An 18,968-nucleotide genomic window follows, 5' to 3' on the forward strand; every position below is an offset into this window, starting at 1 on the left:
TTTGTCCAGTTTGTGTGTGTGTGTGTGTGTGTCCAGTGTGTGTGTGTTTGTGTCCAGTGTGTGTGTGTGTGTGTGTGTGTGTGTGTGTGTGTGTGTGTGTGTGTGTGTGTGTGTGTGTGTGTGTGTGTGTGTGTGTGTGTGTGTGTGTGAGAGTTCAGGTGTATCCCTCAATGACTGTCTGTTCTTCTGCTTACCGCTACAGTGTGGAACATGGTGGAGAGAACAGAATGAAACCTGGAATTAGAAAATGTGAGTGTTGACTGCTGTGAAGAATATGACTAAGAATAAGTCTTAATTCAAGTTAAGTCAAAGACCACCATCATTACTGACTTGGTCATATTAAATATCATCTGTAGTTCTACAGAAGCACAAATCAGGGACACCAACGTTTACAAAGAGTTGCTGTGTGTGTGTGTGTGTGTGTGTGTGTAATTAATGTGAATAAGTGTGTATTATATTACCATACAGTATAACATATGATCATTCAACAAGTCTCAAGTTACCTTAACTTCTCCTTTTGATACCTAGAAACATCTACATTAAATGAATTAGTGAAAAGTGAGTTAACATTCTAATGTGAATGATGATGATTTCTAATATTGTGTCTGGTTTCATCCATCAGATGTCTGTGATCTCACACTGGACCCAAACACAGTAAACAGACTCCTCTCTCTGTCTGAGGAGAACAGAAAGGTGACATGTAGGACAGAGGAGCAGCCGTATCCTGATCACCCAGAGAGATTTGAGGACTGGGGACAGGTGCTGTGTAGAGAGGGTCTGACTGGGCGCTGTTACTGGGAGGTAGAGTGGAGTGGGAGTTGGGCTGGTATAGGAGTGACATATAAAGGAATCAGCAGGAGAGGAAGGGGTGAGGACTGTTGGCTTGGATGGAATGACAAGTCCTGGAGTCTGTTCTGCGATGACAACAGTTACATTGCCAGGCATAATAATAACTCCACTACCATAGACGTCCCCTCCTCCAGCTCCCACAGAGTAGGAGTGTATCTGGACTGGTCAGCCGGCACTCTGTCCTTCTATAGAGCCTCCTCTGACACACTGACCCACCTGATCACATTCACCTCCACATTCACTGAGCCCCTCTATCCAGGGTTTTGGGTTTATGATGAATCCTCAGTGTCCCTGAAATAATAACTGGACACTCACACGTGACAGGCTTGTAGACGTCACTCAATCCACCCAAAACAACATGCAGTCTTTCCACAAGACTCCCATGAAGTTATAGTGTGACGTTATGAGTCGACGTTAAAGTAACATTCTCACAACATACTGCACTTGATTTTATCCTGTTTTAGATGTATCCTCTGTTTAAACATTTAAACTCTTACAATAACACCGTTAAAATACCAATGTGATCATTTCTTGTCTTTTATGTTGGAAAAACAAATTGTACAATTATATGTGGACATACGCTCCATAGTTGTACAAGTATACATGGTTATATTGTACTTTTCATAATAAAACATACTTGAAACAAGAAAAAGCATGTTAATTGTGGAAACAATTTCATTATTGATTTTACATTGCTTCTCCCTGTCTCATGTTGTAATGGCTGTCGTGGTGAATGGATGACAAAACGCAGATGGGAATGCTCATTCTTCTATTTAATTAGAATAAAATGAACACGGAAAACAAGAAAGCCTGTCTGTCGGTTTGTCATTTTTGGACTTACATACAGCAGTGCAAAATCAACAACCCACAAACCCCAGGTGAAAACACACTCCTAATATATGACTCCCAATCAGGAACAACGACATACAGCTGTTCCTGATCGGGAGCCACACAGACTAACAAAGAAACAGAACAACTAGATAAACCATAGAAAACCAACTGTCACAAAATCCATCGTGCTGTTGAAAGGAGGACCAAGGCGCAGCGGGAATATGGATGCTCATATTTAAATTTTTAAAAAAGGAGTAAAGCATCCACTGAAAAAACAATAAACACAACAGGGACAGTCTTACAGGCATACAAAAACGCAGTGCAAGAACAACCACCCACAACCCCAAAGAAAAACACACACACCTATATAGGACTTCCAATCAAAGGCAACTCAACACACCTGCCTTCAATTGGAAGTCCCAATCAACAATACAAACATTCCCATACACAAAACTGCCACGTCCTGACCCCAAAACTAAAACAATAGCTCCATCTGCTGGTCAGGACGTGACAGTACCCCCTAAAGGTGCAGACCCCGGAATGCACCTACCAACAGAAAACACCAACAAAAAACCCATAAACAATAACCCCTAAACAATAAGGGAGGGAAGGGGGGTGGCTGCTGTCACCGACGGCACTGTGCTACACCCTCCCTCCCCAACCCACCTATCCTGGAGGTGGCTCAGGTGCAGGACGTGGACCTCGCTCCACCTTCGGCGTCGCCCACTTTGGTGGCGCCCGATAGCTGCACCGGGCAGACGGGCCACTCGGGCTGACCCTGGCAGACCGACCACTCGGGCTGGGTCGGAAGACATGCGGGCCACTCGGGCTGGGCCGGAGACAGGAGGACCACTCGGGCTGGGCCGGAGGACAGGAGGGCCACTCGGGCTGGGCCGGAGGGCAGGAGGGCCACTCGGGCTGGGCCGGGGGCCACTCGGGCCACTCGGGCTGGGCCGGGGGCCAGGAGGGCCACTCGGGCTGGGCCGGAGGACAGGAGGGCCACTCGGGCTGGGCCGGAGGGCAGGCAGGGCACCCTGGCAGATCCGGGCAGGCGGGCACCTCTGGCAGAACCGGGCAGTCGGGCCACTCTGGCAGAACCGGGCAGTCGGGCCACTCTGGCAGAACCGGGCAGTCGGGCCACTCTGGCAGAACCGGGCAGTCGGGCCACTCTGGCAGAACCGGGCAGTCTGGCAGAACCGGGCAGTCTGGCCACTCTGGCAGTTCCGGGCAGTCTGGCCACTCTGGCAGAACCGGGCAGTCTGGCCACTCTGGCAGAACCGGGCAGTCTGGCCACTCTAGCAGAACCGGGCAGTCTGGCCACCCTGGCAGAACCGGGCAGTCGGGCCACTCTGGCAGTTCCGGGCAGTCGGGCCACTCTGGCAGCTTCTGACTAGCGGGCGGCTCTGGCGGCTCCTGACTAGCGGGCGGCTCTGGTGACTCCTGACTGGCGGGCAGCTCTGGTGACGTACGACTGGCGGGCAGCTCTGGTGACGTACGACTGGCGGGCAGCTCTGGCGACGTACGACTGGCGGGCAGCTCTGGCGACGTACGACTGGCGGGCAGCTCTGGTGACTGTTGACTGGCGGGCAGCTCTGGCGACTGTTGACTGGCGGGCAGCTCTGGTGACTGTTGACTTGCGGGCAGCTCTGGCGACTTACGCCTGGCGAGACTGGGCTGACGCACTAGACTCCTGATGCGTGGGGCTGGTACTGGACGTGCCAGCCTGGAGACACGCACCTCCATGCTAGTGCGTCTAGCGGGAAACACCGGACCGAAAGGGCGCACTGGTGGTCTTGAGTGCAGGGTTGGCTTCACCCCTTCCGCTCGATGCTCACCTTGCCCTGGCACCTGCGGGGCGCTGGTACCGGGCGGACTGGGCTGTGCGTCCGTATAGGCGAGATGGTGCGTACCTCAGCGTAACATGGCGCCCTCCACCTCATACGCACCTCCCTGTAGTCACGGGTAGCTGGCTTACGGCTCTTCTCTGGCCTGGCCAAACTACTCGTGTGCCCCCCCAAAAAAATGTTGGGGCTGCCTCTCAGGTTCCCTTAGCTCCCTTAACTTGTCCTCCCAGAATTGTCTTTCGTCCTGCCAGGTCCATTCCTCCATTTTTTTCTCCAGTGGCTTCCTCCTCTTCTGCTGCTTGGTCCTTTGGTGGGTGGTTCTGTCACAAAATCCTTCGTGCTGTTGAAAGGAGGACCAAGGCGCAGCGGGAATATGGATGCTCATATTTTAATTTTTTAAAAAGGAGTAAAGCATCCACTGAAAAAACAATAAACACAACAGGGACAGTCTTACAGGCATACAAAAACGCAGTGCAAGAACAACCACCAATAACCCCAAAGAAAAACACACACACCTATATAGGACTTCCAATCAACGGCAACTCAACACACCTGCCTTCAATTGGAAGTCCCAATCAACAATACAAACATTCTCATACACAAAACTGCCACGTCCTGACCCCAAAACTAAAACAATAGCTCCATCTGCTGGTCAGGACGTGACACCAACACTAGAACAAAACTTAAACCCCAGACTACATAAATCAAACACCCCTTAAATAACACACACAACCCGAACCATATGAAACAAATACCCCTCTGCCACGTCCTGACCAAATATAATACAATTACTCCCTCTGCTGGTCAGGACGTGACAGTACCCCCCTAAAGGTGCAGACCCCAGAATGCACCTAAAAATAAAAACCAAAATCCCCCCAAAACAAGAACAAAAACAAAACCCAAATACCCCCTAAACAAAAAGGGAGGGAAGGGAGGGTGGCTGCCGTCAACGACGGCACTAGTGCTACACCCCCTCCCCAACCCACCTATACTGGAGGTGGCTTAGGTTCGGGACGTGGACTCCGCTCCACCCTAGGCTTCGCCCACTTAGGTGGCTCTGGACTGGCGGGCGGCTCTGGCGGCTCTGGACTGGCGGGCGGCTCTGGACTGGCGGGCAGCTCCGGACTGGCGGGCGGCTCTGGACTGGCGGGCGGCTCTGGCGGCTCCGGACTGGCGGACGGCTCTTGAAATGTCCAAAAAAGGTATTTAAATGGGCCTACCAGACATCTTCTTGAGAGAAGATAAGGTCAGGGACTCCTGACTTACTCTCTGTCATGTTGAAATAGGTTCTCCTGTCTTACTTTCTGTCATGTTGAGATGGGTTTCCCTGTCTTACTTTCTGTCATGTTGAGATGGGTTAGTTCTTCTTGAGAGAACTAACCAAAAATTAGTCGACCTAACCCAAAATTAGTCGAAAGGCTAAGGGATTCTCTTCCTGAGAAGAAGCTGACAGCCTTCAAACAGAGCAAAAAAAGTCGTCCCAAACAATATGTCAAAATGAATAAAAAAATGATACAGCTGTCTTTAATAAGATCAAACTGAACTAACTGCTATCTTGAAATGTTGAAAAAGTGTTTTTAAATAGCTCAGTCTTATCACTCAATATGAGTCAAAATCTGTCCCAGGAGGTGTTGGAGGGTGGGTTGGGTTGGTTCCAGGAGGTGTAGGAGGGTGGGTTGGGTTGGTCCCAGGAGGGGGTGGAGGGTGGGTTGGGGTGGTCCCAGGAGGGGATGGAGGGTGGGTTGGGGTGGTCCCAGGAGGGGTTGGAGGGTGGGTTGGGGTGGTCCCAGGAGAGGATGGAGGGTGGGTTGGGGTGGTCCCAGGAGGGGATGGAGGGTGGGTTGGGGTGGTCCCAGGAGGGGTTGATGCAGCTCAGGTGAGTGATTTTATATGTGGTTAATTATAATTGTATTTACCTGCAATACCTGGTTTACATAATATACTGATATTTATATTTGAACAGTATTGTGTCTCTAGCTGTATAACCATTCCTGCTGCTATTAGTTCTGATATATATTTTAACAGTATTGTGTCTCTAGCTGTATAACCGTTCCTGCTGCTATTTGTTCTTGTCTGTGTTCCTTTATAATAAATAAAAAAGTTGATCACAAAAAAAGGAAAAGTGCGCAGAGTTTCAACTGAAAATCAGAGACGGGAAAATCAAGTCACATGCTTCCACTGTGGCAAGGTGGGAAATCAGGCTTCTTCTACATGCTGGTGTAAGGACATGGATTGTCCAGCCTGTGGTATAAAGGGGTGTCAGGATTCTACATGCTGGTGTAAGGACATGGATTGTCCAGCCTGTGGTATAAAGGGATGTCAGGATTCTACATGCTGGTGTAAGGACATGGATTGTCCAGCCTGTGGTATAAAGGGATGTCAGGATTCTACATGCTGGTGTAAGGACATGGATTGTCCAGCCTGTGGTATAAAGGGATGTCAGGATTCTACATGCTGGTGTAAGGACATGGATTGCCCAGCCTGTGGTATAAAGGGATGTCAGGATTCTACATGCTGGTGTAAGGACATGGATTGTCCAGCCTGTGGTATAAAGGGATGTCAGGATTCTACATGCTGGTGTAAGGACATGGATTGTCCAGCCTGTGGTATAAAGGGATGTCAGGATTCTACATGCTGGTGTAAGGACATGGATTGTCCAGCCTGTGGTATAAAGGGATGTTAGGATTCTACATGCTGGTGTAAGGACATGGATTGTCCAGCCTGTGGTATAAAGGGATGTCAGGATTCTACATGCTGGTGTAAGGACATGGATTGTCCAGCCTGTGGTATAAAGGGATGTCAGGATTCTACATGCTGGTGTAAGGACATGGATTGCCCAGCCTGTGGTATAAAGGGATGTCAGGATTCTACATGTTGGTGTAAGGACATGGATTGTCCAGCCTGTGGTATAAAGGGATGTCAGGATTCTACATGCTGGTGTAAGGACATGGATTGTCCAGCCTGTGGTATAAAGGGATGTCAGGATTCTACATGCTGGTGTAAGGACATGGATTGTCCAGCCTGTGGTATAAAGGGATGTCAGGATTCTACATGCTGGTGTAAGGACATGGATTGTCCAGCCTGTGGTATAAAGGGATGTTAGGATTCTACATGCTGGTGTAAGGACATGGATTGTCCAGCCTGTGGTATAAAGGGATGTCAGGATTCTACATGCTGGTGTAAGGACATGGATTGTCCAGCCTGTGGTATAAAGGGATGTCAGGATTCTACTTGCTGGTGTAAGGACATGGATTGTCCAGCCTGTGGTATAAAGGGATGTCAGGATTCTACATGCTGGTGTAAGGACATGGATTGTCCAGCCTGTGGTATAAAGGGATGTCAGGATTCTACATGCTGGTGTAAGGACATGGATTGTCCAGCCTGTGGTATAAAGGGATGTCAGGATTCTACATGCTGGTGTAAGGACATGGATTGTCCAGCCTGTGGTATAAAGGGATGTCAGGATTCTACATGCTGGTGTAAGGACATGGATTGTCCAGCCTGTGGTATAAAGGGATGTTAGGATTCTACATGCTGGTGTAAGGACATGGATTGTCCAGCCTGTGGTATAAAGGGATGTCAGGATTCTACATGCTGGTGTAAGGACATGGATTGTCCAGCCTGTGGTATAAAGGGATGTCAGGATTCTACATGCTGGTGTAAGGACATGGATTGCCCAGCCTGTGGTATAAAGGGATGTCAGGATTCTACATGTTGGTGTAAGGACATGGATTGTCCAGCCTGTGGTATAAAGGGATGTCAGGATTCTACATGCTGGTGTAAGGACATGGATTGTCCAGCCTGTGGTATAAAGGGATGTCAGGATTCTACATGCTGGTGTAAGGACATGGATTGTCCAGCCTGTGGTATAAAGGGATGTCAGGATTCTACATGCTGGTGTAAGGACATGGATTGTCCAGCCTGTGGTATAAAGGGATGTCAGGATTCTACATGCTGGTGTAAGGACATGGATTGTCCAGCCTGTGGTATAAAGGGATGTCAGGATTCTACATGCTGGTGTAAGGACATGGATTGTCCAGCCTGTGGTATAAAGGGATGTCAGGATTCTACATGCTGGTGTAAGGACATGGATTGTCCAGCCTGTGGTATAAAGGGATGTCAGGATTCTACATGCTGGTGTAAGGACATGGATTGCCCAGCCTGTGGTAAAAAAATACACACTTGACAAATCCTCTACAAACAAAAGAGAACAGAAAATGCAAAACGGGAAACAAGAAACATGTTCACACTGTTGAGTAAGAGAACACTGAGGTGAGTGACTCATCAGACCAGGAAATCACACTGAAACACCTTCCACTTCAACCAGCGCACCTCGTGTTAAAGACTTACACAGGTGAATCTGTCACCTTGAGAGACATCACTGATGTCACAGTTCAGGTATACAGACAAACTGAAAGCTGCCACTCTACCTCCTGAAAGGAGACTATGCGTCACTACTGGGATGTTCATAGTTGGAGAAAATCACACTGGACTGGCCATCAGTGCAGACAATGACACATATAGAGACAGAGACCTACCTGCCATCTTAAAGAAACAGACAGATTTAATGGACAACAGGGTTGTATGAACGACATCACAGGGAAGCTTGGCATTAAGCCAGACAGCAAACCAAAGTTTCTGAAAGCAGGACCTGTAGCTTATCCTATCTGACCAAAAGTCTAGGCTGACTTGGAGGCTTTAGTCAAGAACAAAGTACTGGAGCCGGTCAGCATGAGTGAATGGTCAACACCCATCTACCAGTCCTTAACACTAGAACCACCTGGTCTATCAGCCTATCAGAACACCCATCTACCAGTCATTAATTAACACTAGAACCACCTGGTCTATCAGCCTATCAGAACACCCATCTACCAGTCCTTAACACTAGAACCACCTGGACTATCAGCCTATCAGAACACCCATCTACCAGTCCTTATCACTAGAACCACCTGGTCTATCAGCCTATCAGAACACCCATCTACCAGTCCTTATCACTAGAACCACCTGGTCTATCAGCCTATCAGAACACCCATCTACCAGTCCTTATCACTAGAACCACCTGGTCTATCAGCCTATCAGAACACCCATCTACCAGTCATTAATTAACACTAGAACCACCTGGTCTATCAGCCTATCAGAACACCCATCTACCAGTCATTAATTAACACTAGAACCACCTGGTCTTTCAGCCTATCAGAACACCCATCTACCAGTCCTTAACACTAGAACCACCTGGTCTATCAGCCTATCAGAACACCCATCTACCAGTCCTTAACACTAGAACCACCTGGTCTATCAGCCCATCAGAACACCCATCTACCAGTCCTTATCACTAGAACCACCTGGTCTATCAGCCTATCAGAACACCCATCTACCAGTCCTTAACACTAGAACCACCTGGTCTTTCAGCCTATCAGAACACCCATCTACCAGTCCTTAACACTAGAACCACCTGGTCTATCAGCATATACGTTCCCGCTAGAGAAAGTTGCCAGGCGTCCACTTTAGCATATGCATCAGATGCATATCAACCAGCAAGGTGCAAGGTGTGAAAACATGGTTTGTTAAATAAACACTTGATACATAGTGTATAAACTATTGTAAAGGATAAATTACATGAAGAAATATTAGTGGAAATATATAAATAAAATAACAACAATTGTTAATTCTACAAAGTAGAAAATAAAATTGTCCTACAGCCTATTTCCCTGACATTAAAACACTACAGCGTAATCCATTTGATCAACTGTATTTGTAGATTCGATTAGTAATGGAGTTATAGTAATTAATAAAGTCAATTTACAGTTTCTTTTGACAAATTAGAAACAAAAAAATCTATAATAATAATAAAACCAGCCAGGTCAGCTGGTGAAACGATTTGCTGTATTCCTAATCAAAAGCACCAGGGAACAATTGTAAAAGATGAATTTCATAAATAAATATTTGTGGAAATATATTGATGACAAGATATTAAAACAATAATTTGTTGATTGTATCAGACACTGTACCGCGCCTTTACACGTGAATCAATCCCATCTTCTCTTTATGCTTCGCGTCCACAAACAAATCTAATCGGTTTTCATTGGCCTTGTTCGGTGGGCACCTGCCGACTTGACATTGTGTCTTCTTTCTCCCCTGAGGGAGATGTGGTGCCTGGGGGAAAAGGGAGAGCAGGACCTGCTTCCTGCTTGGTGACTGTAGCTTCTTTCTCCCCCGAGGGAGATGTGGTGCCTGGGGGAAAGGGAGAACAGGACCTGCTTCCTGCTTGGTGACTGTAGCTTCTTTCTCCCCCGAGGGAGATGTGGTGCCTGGGGGAAAAGGGAGAACAGGACCTGCTTCCTGCTTGGTGACTGTAGCTTCTTTCTCCCCCGAGGGAGATGTGGTGCCTGGGGGAAAAGGGAGAACAGGACCTGCTGCCTGCTTGGTGACTGTAGCTTCTTTCTCCCCCGAGGGAGATGTGGTGCCTGGGGGAAGAGAGAGAACAGGACCTGCTGCCTGCTTGGTGACTGTAGCTTCTTTCTCCCCCGAGGGAGATGTGGTGCCTGGGGGAAAAGGGAGAACAGGACCTGCTTCCTGCTTGGTGACTGTAGCTTCTTTCTCCCCCGAGGGAGATGTGGTTCTCACAAAGCTCACATGCCAGATCCATCATGAAATCTCTCCTGCTGACTGTCTTGACAAGGCATTGCTTGTACAACACGTGTTGATAGCAGCCATGTCGAGCACATTGTAGAACACTGCAACAGTCCAGCAGCAAGTACCTCATTTTACAGAGTCTTGCCATCTAAAAGTAATAATATGAATGTAATATAATAAAGGGGATACTAGGTGGTGTCTGTATATGGTAGAGATACTGTATATACTGTAATGACCTGGCTAGATCATAAAGGGGATACTAGTTGGTGTCTGTATATGGTAGAGATACTGTATATACTATAATGACCTGGCTAGATCATAAAGGGGATACTAGTTGGTGTCTGTATATGGTAGAGATACTGTATATACTGTAATGGCCTGGCTAGATCATAAAGGGGATACTAGTTGGTGTCTGTATATGGTAGAGATACTGTATATACTGTAATGACCTGGCTAGATCATAAAGGGGATACTAGTTGGTGTCTGTATATGGTAGAGATACTGTATATACTGTAATGACCTGGCTAGATGATAAAGGGGATACTAGTTGGTGTCTGTATATGGTAGAGATACTGTATATACTGTAATGACCTGGCTAGATCATAAAGGGATACTAGTTGGTGTCTGTATATGGTAGAGATACTGTATATACTGTAATGACCTGGCTAGATCATAAAGGGATACTAGTTGGTGTCTGTATATGGTAGAGATACTGTATATACTGTAATGACCTGGCTAGATCATAAAGGGGATACTAGTTGCTGTCTGTATATGGTAGAGATACTGTATATACTGTAATGGCCTGGCTAGATCATAAAGGGGATACTAGTTGGTGTCTGTATATGGTAGAGATACTGTATATACTGTAATGACCTGGCTAGATCATAAAGGGGATAGTAGTTGGTGTCTGTATATGGTAGAGATACTGTATATACTGTAATGACCTGGCTAGATCATAAAGGGGATAGTAGTTGGTGTCTGTATATGGTAGAGATACTGTATATACTGTAATGACCTGGCTAGATCATAAAGGGGATACTAGTTGGTGTCTGTATATGGTAGAGATACTGTATATACTGTAATGACCTGGCTAGATCATAAAGGGGATACTAGTTGCTGTCTGTATATGGTAGAGATACTGTATATACTGTAATGACCTGGCTAGATCATAAAGGGGATACTAGTTGGTGTCTGTATATGGTAGAGATACTGTATATACTGTAATGACCTGGCTAGATCATAAAGGGGATACTAGTTGGTGTCTGTATATGGTAGAGATACTGTATATACTGTAATGACCTGGCTAGATCATAAAGGGGATACTAGTTGGTGTCTGTATATGGTAGAGATACTGTATATACTGTAATGACCTGGCTAGATCATAAAGGGGATACTAGTTGGTGTCTGTATATGGTAGGGATACTGTATATACTGTAATGACCTGGCTAGATCATAAAGGGGATACTAGTTGGTGTCTGGCAGATGGTAGAGATACTGTATATACTGTAATGACCTGGCTAGATCATAAAGGGGATACTAGTTGGTGTCTGTATATGGTAGAGATACTGTATATACTGTAATGACCTGGCTAGAACATAAAGGGGATACTAGTTGGTGTCTGTATATGGTAGAGATACTGTATATACTGTAATGACCTGGCTAGATCATAAAGGGGATACTAGTTGGTGTCTGTATATGGTAGAGATACTGTATATACTGTAATGACCTGGCTAGATCATAAAGGGGATACTAGTTGCTGTCTGTATATGGTAGAGATACTGTATATACTGTAATGACCTGGCTAGATCATAAAGGGGATACTAGTTGGTGTCTGTATATGGTAGAGATACTGTATATACTGTAATGGCCTGGCTAGATCATAAAGGGGATACTAGTTGGTGTCTGTATATGGTAGAGATACTGTATATACTGTAATGACCTGGCTAGATCATAAAGGGGATACTAGTTGGTGTCTGTATATGGTAGAGATACTGTATATACTGTAATGGCCTGGCTAGATCATAAAGGGGATAGTAGTTGGTGTCTGTATATGGTAGAGATACTGTATATACTGTAATGACCTGGCTAGATCATAAAGGGGATAGTAGTTGGTGTCTGTATATGGTAGAGATACTGTATATACTGTAATGACCTGGCTAGATCATAAAGGGGATACTAGTTGGTGTCTGTATAGGGTAGAGATACTGTATATACTGTAATGACCTGGCTAGATGGTAGAGATACTGTATATACTGTAATGACCTGGCTAGAACATAAAGGGGATACTAGTTGGTGTCTGGCAGATGGTAGAGATACTGTATATACTGTAATGACCTGGCTAGATCATAAAGGGGATACTAGTTGGTGTCTGTATATGGTAGAGATACTGTATATACTGTAATGACCTGGCTAGATCATAAAGGGGATACTAGTTGGTGTCTGTATAGGGTAGAGATACTGTATATACTGTAATGACCTGGCTAGATGGTAGAGATACTGTATATACTGTAATGACCTGGCTAGAACATAAAGGGGATACTAGTTGGTGTCTGGCAGATGGTAGAGATACTGTATATACTGTAATGACCTGGCTAGATCATAAAGGGGATACTAGTTGGTGTCTGTATATGGTAGAGATACTGTATATACTGTAATGACCTGGTTAGATCATAAAGGGGATACTAGTTGGTGTCTGGCAGATGGTAGAGATACTGTATATACTGTAATGACCTGGCTAGATCATAAAGGGGATACTAGTTGGTGTCTGTATATGGTAGAGATACTGTAATGACCTGGCTAGATCATAAAGGGGATACTAGTTGGTGTCTGTATATGGTAGAGATACTGTATATACTGTAATGACCTGGCTAGATGGTAGAGATACTGTATATACTGTAATGACCTGGCTAGATCATAAAGGGGATACTAGTTGGTGTCTGGCAGATGGTAGAGATACTGTATATACTGTAATGACCTGGCTAGATCATAAAGGGGATACTAGTTGGTGTCTGTATATGGTAGAGATACTGTAATGACCTGGCTAGATCATAAAGGGGATACTAGTTGGTGTCTGTATATGGTAGAGATACTGTATATACTGTAATGACCTGGCTAGATGGTAGAGATACTGTAATGACCTGGCTAGATGGTAGAGATACTGTATATACTGTAATGACCTGGCTAGATCATAAAGGGGATACTAGTTGGTGTCTGTATATGGTAGAGATACTGTATATACTGTAATGACCTGGCTAGATCATAAAGGGGATACTAGTTGGTGTCTGGCAGATGTTAGAGATACTGTATATACTGTAATGACCTGGCTAGATCATAAAGGGGATACTAGTTGGTGTCTGGCAGATGGTAGAGATACTGTATATACTGTAATGACCTGGCTAGATCATAAAGGGGATACTAGTTGGTGTCTGTATATGGTAGAGATACTGTATATACTGTAATGACCAGGCTAGATCATAAAGGGGATACTAGTTGGTGTCTGTATATGGTAGAGATACTGTATATACTGTAATGACCTGGCTAGATCATAAAGGGGATACTAGTTGGTGTCTGTATATGGTAGAGATACTGTATATACTGTAATGACCTGGCTTGATCATAAAGGGGATACTAGTTGGTGTCTGTATATGGTAGAGATACTGTATATACTGTAATGACCTGGCTAGATCATAAAGGGGATACTAGTTGGTGTCTGTATATGGTAGAGATACTGTATATACTGTAATGACCTGGCTAGATGGTAGAGATACTGTATATACTGTAATGACCTGGCTAGATGGTAGAGATACTGTATATACTGTAATGACCTGGCTAGATCATAAAGGGGATACTAGTTGGTGTCTGTATATGGTAGAGATACTGTATATACTGTAATGGCCTGGCTAGATCATAAAGGGGATACTAGTTGGTGTCTGGCAGATGGTAGAGATACTGTATATACTGTAATGACCTGGCTAGATCATAAAGGGGATACTAGTTGGTGTCTGTATATGGTAGAGATACTGTATATACTGTAATGACCTGGCTATATCATAAAGGGGATACTAGTTGGTGTCTGTATAGGGTAGAGATACTGTATATACTGTAATGACCTGGCTAGATGGTAGAGATACTGTATATACTGTAATGACCTGGCTAGATCATAAAGGGGATACTAGTTGGTGTCTGTATATGGTAGAGATACTGTATATACTGTAATGACCTGGCTAGATCATAAAGGGGATACTAGTTGGTGTCTGTATATGGTAGAGATACTGTATATACTGTAATGACCTGGCTAGGCTAGTCTTCTTTGTGTGTTCACTGTTCATAGCAGGCTAGTCTTCTTTGTGTGTTCACTGTTCATAGCAGGCTAGTCTTCTTTGTGTGTTCACTGTCCTAGCATGCTAGTCTTCTTCGCAATATACTTGTCTGAGGGAAATTGATGTGAAGAAGCTGTCCATGGTCACATTTCTGCATTTGCCCATGTAAGGCTCCACGTGACTCAAAACCACAGTCTCAGACAGTCTCAGACAGTCACCCGCTGGCCTGGTTTCATCTTTCCCCAGACATGGAAAGACCTTGAGCAAGTTGGTTTGGACATCTGCAGCTAACCAGAACTGAGGTCACATGCACCACTATCAGTTTCTATCTGGTTTCTATTGGCCGTTCATCCATTGACGACAGAATAGCAGATTTTAATTTGATTATGTTAATAGTTTTTGCGTAGTCGCCAGATCAATGCTGCTGCTGGAGTGGTCATGTGATTAAAACATGGACAACACGGATATTGTTGAAGAAAAATTGAACTTTGGAAATAAAGCTGCACCTCTTGAATGTTGAGAGTTATTTGATAAAGGTAAGTGTCAAGGAAACTGCAGAATCTGCTCTCAGAAACAGTATTATATAGAAATCACAATGTTTAACCTGCAGAATCTGCTCTTTCAGATACAGTACTATATAGAAATCACAATGTTTAACCTGCAGAATCTGCTCTTTCAGATACAGTACTATATAGAAATCACAATGTTTAACCTGCAGAATCTGCTCTTTCAGATACAGTACTATATAGAAATCACAATGTTTTACCTGCAGAATCTGCTCTTTCAGATACAGTACTATATAGAAATCACAATGTTTAACCTGCAGAATCTGCTCTTTCAGATACAGTACTATATAGAAATCACAATGTTTTACCTGCAGAATCTGCTCTTTCAGATACAGTATTATATAGAAATAAAAGTATTTTACCTGCACATGACTCTGAAGGAGGATTTGGTAAATAGATGCTCATTTTGTCACATACGTCGAAAAGGGGGACCAAAACGCAGCGGGTCGATGGGCCGGCTGATCAGGATAACTCTTATCATGTGTGAAATTAGTTTTGGTATAGTTTAGGAGTAGTATCGATGGGCCAGCTGATCAGGATAACTCTTATCATGTGTGAAATTAGTTTTGGTATAGTTTAGGAGTAGTGTCGATGGGCCAGCTGATCAGGATAACTCTTATCATGTGTGAAATTAGTTTTGGTATAGTTTAGGAGTAGTGTCGATGGGCCAGCTGATCAGGATAACTCTTATCATGTGTGAAATTAGTTTTGGTACAGTTTAGGAGTAGTGTCGATGGGCCAGCTGATCAGGATAACTCTTATCATGTGTGAAATTAGTTGTGGTATAGTTTAGGAGTAGTGTCGATGGGCCAGCTGATCAGGATAACTCTTATCATGTGTGAAATTAGTTGTGGTACAGTTTAGGAGTAGTGTCGATGGGCCAGCTGATCAGGATAACTCTTATCATGTGTAAAATTAGTTGTGGTACAGTTTAGGAGTAGTGTCGATGGGCCAGCTGATCAGGATAACTCTTATCATGTGTAAAATTAGTTTTGGTATAGTTTAGGAGTAGTGTCGATGGGCCAGCTGATCAGGATAACTCTTATCATGTGTGAAATTAGTTTTGGTATAGTTTAGGAGTAGTGTCGATGGGCCAGCTGATCAGGATAACTCTTATCATGTGTGAAATTAGTTGTGGTACAGTTTAGGAGTAGTGTCGATGGGCCGGCTGATCAGGATAACTCTTATCATGTGTGAAATTAGTTTTGGTACAGTTTAGGAGTAGTGTCGATGGGCCAGCTGATCAGGATAACTCTTATCATGTGTAAAATTAGTTTTGGTACAGTTTAGGAGTAGTGTCGATGGGCCAGCTGATCAGGATAACTCTTATCATGTGTAAAATTAGTTTTGGTACAGTTTAGGAGTAGTGTCGATGGGCCAGCTGATCAGGATAACTCTTATCATGTGTGAAATTAGTTTTGGTACAGTTTAGGAGTAGTGTCGATGGGCCAGCTGATCAGGATAACTCTTATCATGTGTGAAATTAGTTTTGGTATAGTTTAGGAGTAGTATCGATGGGCCAGCTGATCAGGATAACTCTTATCATGTGTGAAATTAATTTTGGTACAGTTTAGGAGTAGTGTCGATGGGCCAGCTGATCAGGATAACTCTTATCATGTGTGAAATTAGTTTTGGTACAGTTTAGGAGTAGTGTCGATGGGCCAGCTGATCAGGATAACTCTTATCATGTGTGAAATTAGTTTTGGTACAGTTTAGGAGTAGTGTCGATGGGCCAGCTGATCAGGATAACTCTTATCATGTGTGAAATTAGTTTTGGTATAGTTTAGGAGTAGTGTCGATGGGCCAGCTGATCAGGATAACTCTTATCATGTGTGAAATTAGTTTTGGTACAGTTTAGGAGTAGTGTCGATGGGCCAGCTGATCAGGATAACTCTTATCATGTGTGAAATTAGTTGTGGTATAGTTTAGGAGTAGTGTCGATGGGCCGGCTGTGAAGGTTGACTGCTATTGTTTGTTTCCCGCTCATCAACTTGGACAGAGTCCAGGACATGTTTTACATCACTCTAAAGGCCTACTGTAACTCATAGCATGTGTTCATTTCCTTACAATACATGTGATTAGTGTTAGAGTTACAGTCAATAAAACAGACCCACAACAGTTTATTTGTGGAAAGTAAAACATAAAAGACAATATTATTAACCCACAAGGGGGTGTGGTCAAATGATTTGCTGCTGATAAATAGGCATAACACAAACTCATCATTACACTATTGTCTTTCTACATTAAATCAACCCCTTCATCCTTCTTATCATTCAGTTAGGCCTCATTTGGGGACGACAGGTAGCCTAGTGGTTAGAGTGGAGGGGCGGCAGGTAGCCTAGTGGTTAGAGTGGAGGGGGTGGCAGGTAGCCTAGTGGTTAGAGTGGAGGGGGGCAGGTAGCCTAGTGGTTAGAGTGTAGAGGCGGCAGGTAGCCTAGTGGTTAGAGTGGAGGGGTGGCAGGTAGCCTAGTGGTTAGAGTGGAGGGGCGGCAGGTAGCCTAGTGGTTAGAGTGTAGAGGCGGCAGGTAGCCTAGTGGTTAGAGTGGAGGGGTGGCAGGTAGCCTAGTGGTTAGAGTGGAGGGGGCAGGTAGCCTAGTGGTTAGAGTGGAGGGGGGGCAGGGAGCCTAGTGGTTAGAGTGGAGGGGGGGCAGGGAGCCTAGTGGTTAGAGTGGAGGGACGGCAGGTAGCCTAGTGGTTAGAGTGTAGAGGCGGCAGGTAGCCTAGTGGTTAGAGTGTAGAGGCGGCAGGTAGCCTAGTGGTTAGAGTGTAGAGGCGGCAGGTAGCCTAGTGGTTAGAGTGGAGGGTCGGCAGGTAGCCTAGTGGTTAGAGTGTAGAGGCGGCAGGTAGCCTAGTGGTTAGAGTGGAGGGACGGCAGGTAACCTAGTGGTTAGAGTGTAGAGGCGGCAGGTAGCCTAGTGGTTAGAGTGTAGAGGTGGCAGGTAGCCTAGTGGTTAGAGTGGAGGGGCGGCAGGTAGCCTAGTGGTTAGAGTGGAGGGACGGCAGGTAGCCTAGTGGTTAGAGTGTAGAGGCGGCAGGTAGCCTAGTGGTTAGAGTGGAGGGGTGGCAGGTAGCCTAGTGGTTAGAGTGGAGGGGGGCAGGTAGCCTAGTGGTTAGAGTGGAGGGGGGGCAGGGAGCCTAGTGGTTAGAGTGGAGGGGCGGCAGGTAGCCTAGTGGTTAGAGTGGAGGGGGGGCAGGGAGCCTAGTGGTTAGAGTGGAGGGGCGGCAGGTAGCCTAATGGTTAGAGTGGAGGGGCGGCAGGTAGCCTAGTGGTTAGAGTGGAGGGGTGGCAGGTAGCCTAGTGGTTAGAGTGGAGGGGAGGCAGGTAGCCTAGTGGTTAGAGTGTAGAGGCGGCAGGTAGCCTAGTGGTTAGAGTGGAGGGGCGGCAGGAAGCCTAGTGGTTAGAGTGTAGAGGCGGCAGGTAGCCTAGTGGTTAGAGTGGAGAGGCGGCAGGTAGCCTAGTGGTTAGAGTGGAGGGCGGCAGGTAGCCTAGTGGTTAGAGTGGAGGGACGGCAGGAAGCCTAGTGGTTAGAGTGTAGAGGCGGCAGGTAGCCTAGTGGTTAGAGTGGAGAGGCGGCAGGTAGCCTAGTGGTTAGAGTGTGGAGGCGGCAGGTAGCCTAGTGGTTAGAGTGGAGGGACGGCAGGTAGCCTAGTGGTTAGAGTGGAGGGGCGGCAGGTAGCCTAGTGGTTAGAGTGTAGAGGTGGCAGGTAGTCTAGTGGTTAGAGTGTAGAGGCGACAGGTAGTCTAGTGGTTAGAGTGTAGAGGCGGCAGGTAGCCAACTGGTTAGAGTGTTGAGCCAGTACTTGAAAGGTTGCTGGATCGAATCCCTGAGCTGAGAAGGTAAAAATCTGTCGTTCTGCCCCTGAACAAGGCAGTTAACCCACTGTTCGTAGGCCGTCATTGAAAATAAGAATTTTTTCTCAACTGA

General features: G+C 45.6%; 1 protein-coding gene across 1 annotated transcript in view; it reads left to right on the forward strand.

Annotated features, from left to right (window-relative positions):
* Positions 1 to 1,657, forward strand: part of LOC123732650 (NLR family CARD domain-containing protein 3) — a gene marked incomplete at its 5' end in the record, with an annotated part of 16,818 nt that extends 15,161 nt beyond the window's left edge. The window contains one exon of the mRNA XM_045711921.1: positions 631 to 1,657. Coding sequence (XP_045567877.1) covers positions 631 to 1,149 — 519 coding nt within the window. The remainder of the gene's footprint in view (positions 1 to 630) is intronic.
* Between the last annotated feature and the right edge of the window lie 17,311 nt (positions 1,658 to 18,968).

Source organism: Salmo salar, unplaced genomic scaffold (assembly GCF_905237065.1).
Source record: "Salmo salar unplaced genomic scaffold, Ssal_v3.1, whole genome shotgun sequence".
NCBI lineage: Eukaryota > Metazoa > Chordata > Actinopteri > Salmoniformes > Salmonidae > Salmo > Salmo salar.